Source organism: Macaca fascicularis, chromosome 10, assembly GCF_037993035.2.
Source record: "Macaca fascicularis isolate 582-1 chromosome 10, T2T-MFA8v1.1".
Classification (NCBI taxonomy): domain Eukaryota; kingdom Metazoa; phylum Chordata; class Mammalia; order Primates; family Cercopithecidae; genus Macaca; species Macaca fascicularis.
In genome coordinates, this window is record NC_088384.1 from 10,482,508 (window position 1) to 10,498,229 (window position 15,722).

Sequence of the window (15,722 nt, forward strand, 5' to 3'; positions counted from 1 at the left end):
TAAGCAGGTAAGAAAAACATGAACCACCCAACAGTAAATCATAGAAATTTAAACAAAAATAAATGAATAAATAAATAAATGCAAATGTGGCCGGGCACAGAGGCTCACACCTGTAATCCCAGCACTTTGGGAAGCCAAGGTGGGCAGATCACGAGGTTAGGAGTTCGAGAACAGCCTGGCCTGGCCAACATGGTGAAACCCCCTCTCTGCTAAAAATACAAAAAAATAGCTGGGCGTGGTGGCAGGCACCTGTGATTCCAGCTACTTGGGAGGCTGAGGCAGGAGAATTGCTTGAACCCAGGAGACGGAGGTTGCAGTAAGCTGAGAACGTGCCACTGCACTCCAGCCTGGGCAACAGAGTGAGAATCTGTCTCAAAAAAAAAAAAAAAAAAAAAAAAAAAGGCCGGGCACGGTGGCTCAAGCCTGTAATCCCAGCACTCTGGGAGGCCGAGACAGGCGGATCACGAGGTCACAGATCAAGACCATCCTGGCTAACACGGTGAAACCCCATCTCTACTAAAAAAAATACAAAAAACTAGCCGGGCGAGGTGGCGGGCGCCTGTAGTCCCAGCTACTCCGGAGGCTGAGGCAGGAGAATGGCGTGAACCCGAGAGGCGGAGCTTGCAGTGAGCTGAGATCCGGCCACTGCACTCCAGCCTGGGTGACAGAGCGAGACTCCGTCTCAAAAAAAAAAAAAAAAAAAAAAGCAAATTGTGCACAATAGCAATTATGGTTAAACTTAAAACATATTTTCATGTATGAAATTCTCAAAACTTTTAGAAGTTGATTTTCTAAATCCAAGTGTTCAGAATGATGTGTGGAAATACATATTTTCAACCAAAATGCACAGATGTATATAAACTGATAATCTCTTGGAAGAGCTATTTGGCAAGTGCTAACATAAAAACATTCTTGAATATATTCTTAGAATTTCCACTTTTGATGTCTTACAGTTATATATGTCTAGAAGGAGCAAAGAATTCTCAACCCAAAATTGTTTAGAGAATTTAACTACACATGCAAATGCTTCCATAAGCGACAAAAATTTATGTAAGCAGATAGGAGCCTAAGTACAGATCCTTAGAGAGAGGGACACAAAGCAGTGTACGGGTGAAAGAAAAACACATTTTATCGAACATTCCAACACTCCTTCAAAATGGCTTAAATAGCTCTAATGTGCATACAATTACTTCTTCAATTAACACCTTTAATGAATATCCTTTCTTTTTTATTTTTTGAGATGGAGTCTTGCTCTGTCACCCAGGCTGGAGTGCAGTGGCACAATCTCCGCTTGCTGCCTGCTCCGCCTCCCAGGTTCACACCATTCTCATGCCTCAGCCTCCTCAGTAGCTGGAACTACAGGCGCCTGCCACCACGACTGGCTAATTTTTTGTATTTTTAGTAGAGACGGGGTTTGAACACGTTAGCCAGGAGAGTCTCGATCTCTTGAGTTTGTGATCTACCCACCTTGGCCTCCCAAAGTAGATGCCGAGCGCAGTGGCTCACGCCTGTAATCCCAGCACTTTGGGAGGCCAAGCCGGGCGGATCATAAGGTCAAGAGATCAAGACCATCCTGGCCAACATGGTGAAACCCTGTCTCTAATAAAAACACAAAAATTAGCTGGGAATGGCAGCACGCTCCTGTAGTCCCAGCTACTTGGGAGGCTGAGGTAGGAGAATCGCTTGAACCCCGGAGGCGGAGGTTGCAGTGAGCAGAGATCACGCCACTGCACTCCAGCCTGGCTATAAAGCGAGATTCCATCTCAAAAAAAAAAAAAGAGATGAGGGTTCTCACTGCGTTGCCCAGGCTGGTCTCAAACTCCTATGCTCCTGTGTTGGCCTCCCAGTTGTTGGGATTACACGCATAAGCCATCATACCTGGCTGTATATTCTACTGCTTTAAACACTAATAACAACTTAAGTGACTGGAGAGATAAAACAACAAATGAACAAACAAGAAAGAAAAACTAAAAGCATTCAAACCCATGTTGTTCAATGTAAAACAAAAACAAAACAAAACAAACAAAAACACTAAAAACAACCAACAGCAACACTCACATCAAACCAAATTTTCATGTGGTTAAAAGACTTTTGATACACAGTTCTATTAATACACCCCTCAAGTTATTTTTAGTTAAAAACAAAACTTCCCACTAAAATGAAAATAACTGGCTCAATTTACAAACAATTTTTAAAGAGAGAAATGCTGTTGCCTTCCTTCATCATGCTCCCTAAAAGCTTAGGCTAAACTTTCCTTCACTGTTTTGTTTTCGAAACAAGATCTCACTCTGTCACCCATGCTAAAGTACAGGCACACGATGATAACAGCATCCTGAAACTCCTGGGTTCAAGCAATCCTCCCACCTTGGCCTCCCAGTGATGGAATTACAGGCACGAGTCACTGCACCTGGGCAGAATTTTCCTTCTAATATTATCAGGCTCGCTCTCTGAAATTTAGCTGTTAGAAGTGGTCTTTTTCAAATAGAGTTGTGATGTCATTAATTATGTATGTGTTACTGTAAAAATCTTGCGTAAAATTACATTTGTATATAAATTATTAATTTAACAATTTTTTTTTTAGTTCAATGAAATAAAAAACTGATTACACTGTACATGAATCTGCTTATCTTAGTGCCTTCTGATGGTACATGAAAATACAGCTACACATTCTTTCCAAGGTCTCCAGGTCTATTCTAGAGATTTTTGTTCACTAAGACAGTTATTACTACAAAGGTACTATTAACTGAAGAAATAAAAACAAAGGAAACTTGAGTGATCTTAAATCTAATTCTAAATAAGACACCAAGAAATGGGGGGAAAAATCCCCCAAAATTATCATTCAAATAATTCTGTATATATATAAAAGTACATAGGCGAGATAATATAATGAGAGGAAAAGAACTATAATAGGAACTATACATAGAAGTTTGAAAAATAAAATGGAACTACCCAATTACAACAATGAAATTCCAGGCCACGGGAAGACATCAACCTAAGGTCAACATCCTAAAACTTAAGCAAAAAGGTAAGATGCATTCTGCATAACACGGAATGGGAGATAAAAAAAAGTAATGCTGGGCATGGTGGCTCATGCCTGTAATCCCAGCACTTTGGGAGGCTGAGGCGGGCGGATCATGAGGTCAGCAGTTCAAGACCTCCTGGTGAAACTCTCTCTCTACTAAAAGAAAATACAAAAAGGTGGTCTCAGCCACTCTTGGAGGCTGAGGCAGGAGAATCGCTTGAACCCCGGAGGCAGAGGTTGCAGTGAGCTGAGATCGCGCCACTGCACTCCAGCCTGGGTGACAGAGTGAGATGCTATCTCAGAAAGAAAAAGAAAGAAAAAGAAACAAAGAAAAAAAAGAAAGAAACAATGCTAATTTCAAGATAGAAGATATAAAACAAGAGGGGAAAATATGCTAGTCTCCAAGTCCAACTTTCCATTACCCCTATACATGTATTTTCAATAAAGAAGAGGTAAACGGAAGCCTGAAAAGGCAAGATTGCTCCTCATCCCTTTTCCTAGTCCTGCTTAAAAACTCCTCACTCAATAATTATTTAACAAGTTAGCACTGATTGTCATGGAAGTAATGAAAAACACAAACTACTCTGGGAAGTTGAGGCTGGTGGATCACTTGAGCTCCAGAGTTCAAGACCAGACTGGACCACATGGCAAAACCCTGTCTACACAAAACATACAAAAATTAGCCAGGCGTGGTGGTGCATGTGTGTGGTCCCAGCTACTTGGGAGGCTGAGGTAGGAGGATCGCTTAAGCCCAGGAGGCAGAGGTTGCAGGCCAAGATCGCGTTACTGCATTCCAGCCTGGATGACAAAGCAAAACACACACACACACACACACACACACACAAATCTCAAACACACACACACACGTTTCTAGTTATCCGACCCAGTCTCAAACACACACACACACACACACACACACACACACACACACACACACACACACACACCAATCTCAAACACACACACGTTTCTAGTTATCCGACCCAGTCTCAAACACACACACGCACAGGGAGACCAATCTCAAACACACAAATGTACGTTTCTACTTATCCAAAATTTATCTAAGAGAACTTATCTAAGTCCCTGATTAGATAAAAAGAAAAACATCCTCTTTGAAAATACTGCTTTCGGCCGGGCGCGGTGGCTCAAGCCTGTAATCCCAGCACTTTGGGAGGCCGAGATGGGCAGATCACGAGGTCAGGAGATCGAGACCATCCTGGCTAACACGGTGAAACCCCGTCTCTACTAAAAAATACAAAAAACTAGCCGGGCGAGGTGGCGAGCGCCTGTAGTCCCAGCTGCTCGGGAGGCTGAGGTAGGAGAATGGCGTGAACCCGGGAGGCGGAGCTGAGATCCGGCCACTGCAGCCTGGGCGACAGAGCAAGACTCCGTCTCAAAAAAAAAAAAAAAAAGAAAAGAAAATACTGCTTTCAAGACTGAAATCAGAAAAAAAAAAAAAAAAAAAAAAAAAAAGAATAAAATCAATGGACCAAGTAATAAACAATAACAATAGGGCAGGAATGAAGAATCTGAGGAGTATTAAAGTAGAATCAGTGTGGTACAATGAACATTATTAGCACAACTGTCTAAAGCAGTCATGCCAGTGACTGCAAAATCTGACTTACAAACTTGAATACAAGAAACTCCACGTCACTATCTATCTATCATTTTGGATCTTGAATTATTAAAAGTCAAAATAAAAATTGATGGGTCTAAAAATGTTTGCATTTCGCTCTCATAACTTGCAGTTTCCGACAAAACAGTTGTTAAACAGTTTATGAACACAGGTAGCATTAAAACTTCACTGCACACTGGCTCAATATGTGCTTAAAAGCAGATCACTGGTTTGAAAATACTATTATTACAGTAAAGAAAATATATAGCAAAGAAAAAGCGGAAAAAGAAAACACCCTGAAGATTAATTCAAAAACTAAAAATGGGAGCAACAGAACACAGCAGTGGAAAATAGGAAGAAAGTAAAAAATAGCAGTATGGGTTTGGCATCCCAAATACAAAAATCCAAAACTTTCTGAATGCCAACATGATATTCAAGGAAAATGCTCAATGGAGCATTCTGATTTTTGGATTTGGGATTCTCAACTCAACCAGCAAATATAAACATTCCAAACTCCGAAAAAAATCTGAAGTACTCTGTTTTCAAGCATTTCAGAAAACGGATACTCAATCTGTAATAAAAAACAATCTTAGAGGGCCAGGCATGGTGGTTCATGCCTGTAATCACAGCACTTTGAGAAGCCAAGGCGGGCAGATCACCTGAGGTCAGGAGTTCAAGACCAGCCTGGCCAACATGGAAAACCTTGTCTCTATCTAAAAACGAAAAAATAAAAAAATTAGCCGCGTGTGGTAGAGGGCACCTGTAATCCCAGCTATTTGGAAGGCTGAGGCAGGAAGAATTGCTTGAACCCAGGAGGTGGAAGCTGCAGTGAGCCAAGGTCCGTGCCACTGCACTCCAGCCTGGGTGGCACAGCGAGACTCTGTCTCCGGGGGAGGGAAATAATCTTAGGCCAGGCGCGGTGGCTCATGCCTGTAATCCCAGCACTTTGGGAGGCCAAGGCAGGAGGATTGCTTGAGCCCAGAATTTTAAGACCAGCCTGGACAAGACGACCCCGTCTCTACAATGCTGGATGTCTAACTACTCAAACAAAATAGCTTAGATATTTGAATTGCTTGACAGTAGAGGAATAGACACAGAAAAAAGCTGTTTGATTTTATCATATGCAATTAGAGAAACATACATATTCCAAAATTAAGATACTAGAACAATTCTCCCAATTTTATCGTATGCAATCAGAGAAACATATATATCCCCAAATTAGGATACTGGAATACTACTCCCTCTTCCCTCTCAGTCATACAACAGGAAGTGAGGCAAACAAGTCACAAAAAAAGTATTTGAAAAGGCACACTATTCCTCCTGCCAGACATGAGGAAATCATTACCAACTACACTCACTTCTATATGTTTCAACCCAAAATGCCTCAGGTCAAAACACAACAATTTCTGTTGTATAGTTTAAAACAGCAGAATAATTGGAGATCTTAATGTCCATCTGTAAGAGATTGTTGAGCCGGGCGCAGTGGCTCACGCCTGTAATCCCAGCACTTTCGGAGGCCCAGGCGGGCAGATCACGAGGTCAAGAGATTGAGACCATCCTGGCCAACATGGTGAAAACGCTATCTCTACTAAAAATACAAAAATTAGCTGGGTGTGGTGGCGTGCGCCTGTACTCCCAGCTACTCAGGAGGCTGAGGCAGAAGAACCACTTGAACCCAGAGGCAGAGGTTACAGTGAGCGGAGATCGTGCCACTGCATTCCAGTCCACCTCAAAAAAAAAAAAAAAAAAAAAAAAAAAAAGCATGACATACTATACAACCATTTAAAATGATACGTGGAGTACTGACTATGAAAGATGTCTACACAGTTTTGTTTTTTTTTTTTGAGACGGAGTCTTGCTCTATCACCCAGGCTGGAGTGCAACGGCTCAATCTCAGCTCACTAAAACCTCTGCCTCCCAAGTTCAAGCCATTCTCCTGTCTCAGCCTCCCATATAGCTAGGATTACAGGCACGCACCACCACACCCTGTTAATTTTTGTATTTTTAGTAGAGACAGGGTTTCACAGTGTTGGTCAGGCTGGTCTCAAACTCCTGACCTTGTGATCCACCTACCTTAGCCTCCCAATGTGCTGGGATTACAGGCATGAGCCACTGTGCCCAGACCGTCTAAACGATATTAATCAGAGTTTGTTGTGGAATAACATATGGGATCTCATTTCTGCAAATCTAAACTCACATAATGCAAAAAAGGATCAAGGAAGATACAAACCAGTGGCAGTTACCTCTTGCAGATGAACTGTAAGGGCCCTTTTACACTGTAATCTTTAAAAAATTATTTCAAAAATTAATCTTGTAGCAGAAAAAACAAAAAGGAGCTAACGACCCTGCATTTATAGCTGTCATTTACTGACACAACCAATACTTTTACTAGGATGACACAAACTTACTCATGTTGCTCATGGGTCGCATGCCTTGGGGAGACTGCCCAGGCTGCTGATTCTGCTGGTTCTTTGCTTGCACCTGGGGTTGTGTCGGCATCTGATTTACTTGATAGGGTAGTCCGAGAGCTGCATAGGCTCTTTCTATAGAGCTGGGATCAATCTGACTAACAGTGCTTAGGTTGGGGGTAGACTGTTGACCCACCCCTAGAGAGCTAGGATTTCCAAGTCCAACAGGTGCTCCAGTCAAAATTGCTAGAGAAGACAAAAGATATAGTATTACAACATTAACGCTGGTGAGAAAAAAAGACTAACATGTCTAATAAAAAAAACACACACACACACAAAATTATTGTTACGTGACTATGAAACATCTGAGTATGTGGATCGTCTTCCATTATTTCCTTGAAGAAATTTCTAGATGCAGAACTGATTCGTAAAGGGGGACCACTGGCATAAAAGACTTTTGATTCTGATGCCCAACAGCCTTCCCAAAGGGCTTTATTAAAGTTCCTATCAAATGCTTTAGAGCCATTCAACTGCCAACACCCAGCAGCATCATTTCTGCCAACACGACAGGAGAGAAATGGTACCTTATTTCTCTTCTTAATAGTGAATTATATTGGGAGTTCCCTTCTCTCCTCCCGCCTCTGGTGAATTGTCTATTTTCTATTCCCAATTCTTGTTATAAAATTTAATTCCATTTTCAAATGCTGTACAATACTTCCCAAATTTGTCCTTTAACCCTAAAAGATTAAATTTTTGTTGCTACACAGATGTGGTAGTTATGCTTTTAAAATGTTAGTCATCTTTTCTCTTAAAAAAAAAAGTTCTCCTCTATCCCAATATTATAAAAATAATCTCAATTTTTTTCTTTTTAAAATAATTTCCAAGTACTGGAACGTTTAGATCACAAGTATAAAAGAGTAACTTGCCCAATGAGAAAGCAACAGTCTTTAAATTTTCATACGTTCAAAGCAGAACATAAATTTACCTATTGCTGCTTGTAAAAAGAATGAATATTGAGAGTTACTGGATCTTATTTTAGATGTTAAGCAGTGTTTAGTTCTTTCTTTTCTTTTTAGACAGGGTATCACTGTGTCACCCAGGCTGGACTGATGTGGTACAATCATAGCTCACTGCAGCCTCCAACTCCTGGATTCAAGCAATCCTCTCATCTCAGCCAGGCACACACCACACACAGTTACTTTTTAAAGTTTTTGGAAGATACAAGGTCTCGCTAAGTTGCCTGGCCTCAAGGAATCCTCTTGCCTTGGCCTCCAAAATTGTTGGGATGACAGGCGTGAGCCACTGCACTGTTTTTTTTTGTTTTTTTTTTTAAATAGAAGCAGGTTCTCACTCCATCACTCAGGCTGAAGTGCAGCAGCATGACCATAGCTCACCGTAGCCTCAAATTCCCTAAGCAGTTCAATTCTATGCACTAATATGAGGGAAGCAGAAAAATTAAAAGGGAAAAAAACATTTATTCAACATAGTACAATACCACAGGTCCCTCACGTAATCAAGTAGTACTATAAATGGCACTGGTGAGACTTTAAAAACTTTTCATATAAACTTTCAAAAGATTTCATCACTTACGCTGTTGATTTCTCTTATCACCAGCATTTTTGAGGGGCAGACACACAGGACAGTCATGTCTTGTACAATTCTTCCAGTGTGAAATGATTTGTCGAGAAGATGCACAGTGTGCCACTAAAGAGAAGAAAAATTTTTTTTTGTTGTTCTTAAGAGCAGGTTATGTTTTTACATTAATAATAGCTAACTTGTTGACCACTTAATAAGTAATATAAATGCATTCACTTATTTCATCTTCTCAACAGTCCTGTAAGGTAGCTCCTATTAATACTCAGAATTTACAGTCAAGAAAGGCAAAAAGAATGGGTAAGCAATTTGCACAAAATCAGAGAGTACTCAAAGTGAGATTCAACCTCAAGCAGTCTCGCTCTAGAGTCCTCATTTTTCATCATACTATACAACCTACTTTATTCTAAGCAAATGTACTCTAAATCAATGGTACGACACACATGAACACTTTTTAATGACTCCACACAAATTGTATTAGATGGGGTAAAAATGATTCTAGCAAATTGTATTAAACTGAACACTTGCTTACATGACAGCAAACCCTCAATAACATTTAAAGTATGCTATGCTGGGGCAAATAAAAATCAAAGTCTATGAGGATCACCACATGGGAAAACCTTTGAAATTTCTTCTCTTCCCATATCCTTAAATACATGCTCACAAAAATGATACCGTGTTTTGGCTGGGCGCAGTGGCTCACGCCTGTAATCCCAGCACTTTGGGAGGCCGAGAAAGGCGGATCGCGAGGTCAGGAGATCGATACCATCCTAGCTAACACAGAGAAACCCTGTCTCTACCAAAAATACAAAAAAAATTAGCCAGGTGTCATCGCGGGTGCCTGTAGTCCCAGCTACTCAGGAGGCTGAGGTAGGAGAATGGTGTGAACCCAGGAGGCGGAGCTTGCAGTGAGCCGAGATTGTGCCACTGTACTACAGCCTAGGCGACAGGGCGAGACTCCATCTCTCAAAAAAAAAAAAAAAAAAAAAAAAAAAAGATACTGGGCCGGGCGCGGTGGCTCAAGCCTGTAATCCCAGCACTTTGGGAGGCCGAGACGGGCGGATCACGAGGTCGGGAGATCGAGACCATCCTGGCTAACACAGTGAAACCCCGTCTCTACTAAAAAGTACAAAAAACTAGCCGGGCGAGGTGGCGGGCGCCTGTAGTCCCAGCTACTCGGGAGGCTGAGGCAGGAGAATGGCGTGAACCTGGGAGGCGGAGCTTGCAGTGAGCTGAGATCCGGCCACTGCACTCCAGCCTGGGCGACAGAGTGAGACTCCGTCTCAAAAAAAAAAAAAAAAAAAAAAAAAAGATACTGTGTTTTTATCATTTCCTAAAATAATGTCACTACCAGTAAAGGAGTCTCAAAATTGATTTTGTTTATGGCAGCTTTATCCATAATTGCCACAGAATGGACGCAGCCAAGACGACTTCTACTGAGTGAGTTAACCGGGATGATGCATTTAGTCAATGGAATTTTTAAAATGCTTTGAGGTATAAATATTTTTTAAGTTGCACATACTGGCCAGGTGCAGTGGCTCATGCCTGTAATCCCAGCACTTTGGGAGGCCAAGGCGAGCAGACCACGAGGTCAGGAGATCGAGACCATCCTAGCCAACACGGTGAAACCGTGTCTCTACTAAAAATACAAAAAATTAGCCGGGCGTGGTGGCAGGTGACTGTAGTCCCAGCTACCCGGGAGGCTGAGGCAGGAGAATGATGTGAACCCGGGAGGTGGAGTCTGCAGTGAGCCGAGATGGCACCACCATACTCCAGCCTGGGCAACAGGGCAAGACTCTGTCTCAAAATAAATAAATAAATAAATAAATAAAATTTAAAAATTGCACATATTTATGCACACTTTGTTTTTTTGAAATAGGGTTTGGCTTTATCGTCCAGGCTGGAGTGCAGTGGTATGATGTCGAATCACAGCAACCCCTGCCTCTTGCGCTCAAGCCATCCTCCCACCTCAGTCTCCGAAGTAGCTGGGACTACAGACACACACCCAGACACCTGGCTGATGTTCTTTAGTATTTTTTGTAGAGACAAAGTTTCACCATATTGCCCAGGCTGGTCTTGAACTCCTGACCTCAAGTGATCTGCCCACCTCAGTCTCCCAAAGTGCTGGGATGACAGTCATGAGCCACCGTGCCCAGCCTTTTCTTTAAAGACATGGTCTCACATTGTCACTCAGGCTGGAGTACGGTGGTGCAATCATAGCACCCTGCAGCCTTGACTTCCTGGGCTCAAGCAATCCTCCTTTCTCAGTCTTCTTAGTCCCTTAGCTAGGACTACAGGGGCATCATGCCTGGAGAGGTCTTTCTATGTTGTCCAGGCTGATCTCAAACTTTTGGCCTCAAGCAATCCTCCCCACTTGGCCTACCAAAGTACTGGAATTAGAAGTGTGAGCCAACACACCTGTTCTAATGTATACATTTTGGTGACTTTGTACATACATAGACACCATCACTACCATTAAGGTACTAAACATATCCATCACCACAGAATAGACTTGATCACATTTTCCTCCTTCTCCCTGACTGTAAAAATTAATTGCTAAGTACAGTAACCCTGTGAATCCACTTACCTTGGCAAGACTTGCCTGACTGGCAGTGTGTCATGTGGTTTAGGACATTCTTCATTGTGCGACAGTGGGGAAGGTTGCACTGCCTCACTTCCCCATTGGCCTGCTCCCGGCGCTGGCACTTGTGAGCATGCAAAAGGAGAACAAGTTGCTGCTGGATGAGCTTGCGCTTCTCTGGATCAGCTGTATGTGCTCCAGAACCCATCCCTTGGGCAACTGGAGTCACCAGGCCTGGCTGCTGGACCTGCGGGGCTGGTTGTTGACCCTGAGAGATATAACAATATATTTAATGGTAGGAGTCATAGAGATGTGCATATTTTCAATTAAAACCTTTATGGTTAGTCTACTATAAGCCAGACTCCATTTTTCGACATAGCGAATTCATAAACCAAGGCTCCTACCTTTAAGAAGCTCGATTTAGTAAGAAAAAAATGACATTACGAAGTGATGTAAGTATGTATAATACACAGAGAGTAAAAGCAGAGAAAAGGCCATGGTAAACTCCAGTGGGAGAGGGAAGGGTGAGTAGGTGTCTGTAGTTAAAAGCACACCCAAATTAGGTTTTAAAGAGCAATGAACTCCTCAGGAGACTCGGCAAAGGGGTCTTTCAGATTGGTGAAAAACTAGTTTCTCTAAACTCTGGGAGAAATTTAGTTTTTTAAATTAAAAAGTGAATATTTCAGGCCGGGCATGGTGTCTCACGCCTGTAACCCTAGCACTTTGGGAGGCTGAGGAGGGTGGACCACCTGAGGTCGGGAGTTCAAGATCAGCCTGACCAACATGGAGAAACCCTGTCTCTACTAAAAATACAAAGTTAGCCGGGCATGACAACACATGCCTGTAACCCCAGCTACTCAGAAGGCTGAGGCAGGAGAATTGCTTGAACCCAAGAGGTGGAGGATGCAGTGAGCCGAGATCACACCACTGCACTCCAGCCTGGGCAACAAGAGTGAAACTCCGTCTCAAAAAAAAAAAAAAAAAAAAAGGGAACATTTCTCAGAATAGAGATGACATGTTTCATTCATCTGTATAGCTCTAGTACTTGGCAGAGTATCTGAAATATAGGCAGTCCATAAACATAATGACACAAAGGACAAAACTAAAACATCTGAAAGATCATTTTTTCAGACAATTTTTTCCAAAGTTGAATGCAGACACATTTACAATTAGTAATTTGAGTGTTGTTCAGAAACAACACTAGAAGTTTCTGAAAACTTTATGTAACAAAAATCACTGTTTAAAACAATACATTACTTTTAAGAGGGAATTTACTTTTGTGTAGTAGAATCAAATAATATCGATAAATATGGTCACTGAGAGTTCGAATCCTTTGCCAGAGAGTCCTTCCCCCAAAAGAGAAAGGTTCCACTTTCGCATCCTATGGAAATACAAGACCAAGCTGCTGAATGGCAGGCCCCTAAAACTTCAACGTAGCAGTCCACTTACTCCTGTTTGGATCAACACGCTCACTGATCAATAACCACAAGGAACAAAAAACCACAAGAAATGGAAAGGAAGCACAAGCCTCCTCACAGGGATGATGATTACATATCAATTTAGGATCCTAGTGGGTACAAACCCCGGTTTATATAATAGAAGGGTGAAAGTTTAACACAATTGTTTTGTCAAAATGCCAGTTTGAAAACAAGTCTGTAATGGATTAGTACTCACCATGTTGGGCATTCCTCCACCAGGAACTGTCTTTTTGTCCATAGCAAATGGAGATAAGTTATTTGATAGTACAGTCTTTGTCTGAATCTGGAGACCAAGGCCACTGGCTCCAATCTGCTGTCCAGGATTCTGAGTGTATGGTGAACCGTAAGGATTGGGGTTGTTCATCATTCCCATCTAAGAGTAAGAAACAAAAGAAAACAAAATGAGGAATAAAATTTAAGACACTATTACTCCTTTTCTGGTTTTACTTCCTAGTTCACAAACAGTTTCAAAGGAAATTCTCAGCTTCTATTAGAAAACACACTACAGCCTGGGCAACGTGGCAAAACCCCAGAACTACTAAAAAAATACAAAAATCAGCTGGGCCTGGTGGCGCATGCCCATAGTCCCAGCTAATTGGAAGGCTAAAGTGGGAGATCAGTTAAGCCTGGGAGGTAGAGGTTGTAGGGAACTATGATCGCAATGGACCTAGTGGCGGGCCTGGCGACTCACACCTGTAATCCCACCATTTTGGGAGGCCAAGGCAGGAGGGTTTCTTGAGGCGAGGAGTTTGCTAACAGCCTGGGGAACATGGTGAAACCCCATCTGTACCAAAATACAAAAAAACAAAGACAAACAAACACACAAAAAAACCAGTCCGGCACGGCGGCTAACGCCTGTAATCCCAACACTTTGGGAGGCTGAGGCAAGTGGATCATGAGGTCAGATCAAGACCATCCTGGCTAACATGGTGAAACCCCGTCTCTACTAAAAATACACAAAATTAGCCGGGCGTGGTGGCGGGCACCTGTAGTCCCAGCTACTTGGGAGGCTGAGGCAGGAGAATGGAGTGAACCCGGGAGGTGGAGCTTGCAGCGAGCCGAGATTGTGCCACTGCACTCCAGCCTGGGTGACAGAGTGCAACTCCATCTCAAAAAAAAAAAAAAAAAAAAAGAAAAGAAAAGAAAAAAAAAAAAAAGAAAAGCTGGATGTGGTGGCATGTGCCTGTGGTCCCAGCTACTCAGGAGGCTGAGGCAGGAGGATCACCTAAGCCTGGGAGGTCAAGGCTGCAAAAGTGATCAGGCCACCGCACTTCAGCCTAGGCAACAGAGTGAGACGCTGTCTCCAAAACAGAAACAAACAAACAAAAAAACCCACCATACAAAATATGCTAATGACAATACATTTTCAAGATTAAGATCAAAATTCAGATTTAGGGGCCTTGGGTATGGTAAATTTACAGCGCTATTTTCGTAAATATTTGAAATAAAGATGTTTTAGAAATACTTTTAATCATCTTCATTTAATTCTATCTGCTAAACAAGGTTTGCCATTCATTTCCATTAAGTCATACATGATGCTATTTGGCAAATTCAACTTAATAAGCCATCTAACCCCTTTGTCATGCTCAAGCATTTGAATGTTTTCTTATTTTCTTTTCTTTTTTTTTTTTTTTGACTATTAAAAAATAGAGACAGGGTCTTGCCATGTTGCCCAGGCTGGTCTCAATCTCCTGGGGTCTAGCAATCCTTCTACCTCAGCTTTCCAAAGTGCTGGGATTATAGGTGTGAGCCACCACGCTCGGCCTCATTTGAATAATTCCTGTATTTTGTTTATATAGAAAGTAGAAAACAGAGGGTTTAGGAATATGTCTTTTTTGTATAGGGACACTGATAACAGTGGTTTTTTTAAACTTCTGATTCTGACTCCTTTACATAGAGCATGTGAAAGTCCAGACTCCACACCATTCCTTACTGTTTTAAACCTAGCTGTTCTATTAAGTCACCTGCTTGGCCCTTCAGGTCATTTGATTTTGCAACCCTGATGTACTTTTCTGTTTTTCAGATGAAGTCTCGCTCTGTCGCCCAGGCTGGAGTGCAGTGGGGCAAATCTTGGCTCACTCCAACCTCTGCCTCCTGGGTTCAAGTGGTTCTCCTGCCTCAGCCTGAGTAGCTGGGACTACAGGTGTGCGCCACCATGCTCAGCTAATTTTTTTACTTTCAGTCAGTACGGGGTTTCACCATGTTGGCCAGGCTGGCCTCGAACTCCTGACCTCAAGTGATCTGCCCACCTCGGCCTTCCAAAGTGCTAGGATTACAGGCGTCAGCCACTGTGTCAGCTCCCTATGTACTTTAAAAAGTAGTTTCTTTTCTATATTTAAGTTCACCTGGAGCCAATATACTATAATAATAATTGAAAAACAGCATTGATTATTCAAAGGTCAAACGTTTTACTGATAATTAAAATTATAAAAATGCATTTTCATTAATCTTTCAAATTAATTATTTTAAATAATTCAAAACGGGGTCAACTTTATATCCCAAACATAAGGTTTGAAGCCACCCGCCTCTTCTGTCAAATTACACAGAGGATCCCAACTATAAGTCAACATCACTACTAGAAACATTGAGTAGCCTGGCACAGGGGCTCACGCCTGTAATCCCAGTACTTTGGGAGGCCGAGGCGGGCGGATCACGAGGTCAGGAGATCGAGACCATGGTGAAACCCCGTCTCTACTAAAAATACAAAAAAACTTAGCCAGCCGCGGTGGTGGGCGTCTGTAGTCCCAGCTACTTGGGAAGCTGAGGCAGGAGAATGGCGTGAACCTGGGAGGCGGAGCTTGCAGTGAGCGGAGATCATGCCATGGCACTCCAGCCTGAGCGGCAGAGCAAGACTCCAACTCAAAAAAACAGAACAAAACAAAACAAAAAAACATTCAGCAAGCACTGAGAATAACTCAAGATGCTATAGCTACTGCTCAAGCAAAGGATTCATACCAGACTTCTCTGTCTGCCAAGACCAGTCAAAGGGTCCTTCAATTCTACCTGTAAAAGCACACATGCACAC

At 42.3% G+C, this 15,722-nt stretch overlaps 1 protein-coding gene across 6 annotated transcripts in view; it reads right to left on the minus strand.

Moving 5' to 3' along the window:
* EP300 (E1A binding protein p300) overlaps positions 1-15,722 on the minus strand; it is a 90,879-nt gene that overhangs the window by 43,900 nt on the left and 31,257 nt on the right. For 4 of the 6 annotated variants that reach the window (XM_045363558.3, XM_045363557.3, XM_005567166.5 and 1 more), the window contains exons 3-6: positions 12,894-13,070; positions 11,226-11,487; positions 8,636-8,749; positions 7,046-7,291 (exon numbers count right to left, since the gene is read on the minus strand). In XM_045363558.3, coding sequence (XP_045219493.1) covers positions 7,046-7,291; positions 8,636-8,749; positions 11,226-11,487; positions 12,894-13,070 — 799 coding nt within the window. Of the gene's footprint in view, positions 1-7,045; positions 7,292-8,030; positions 8,750-11,225; positions 11,488-12,893; positions 13,071-15,722 lie in introns of all 6 variants that reach the window. The other 2 variants (XM_074003668.1, XM_074003667.1) reach the window with 1 other exon arrangement.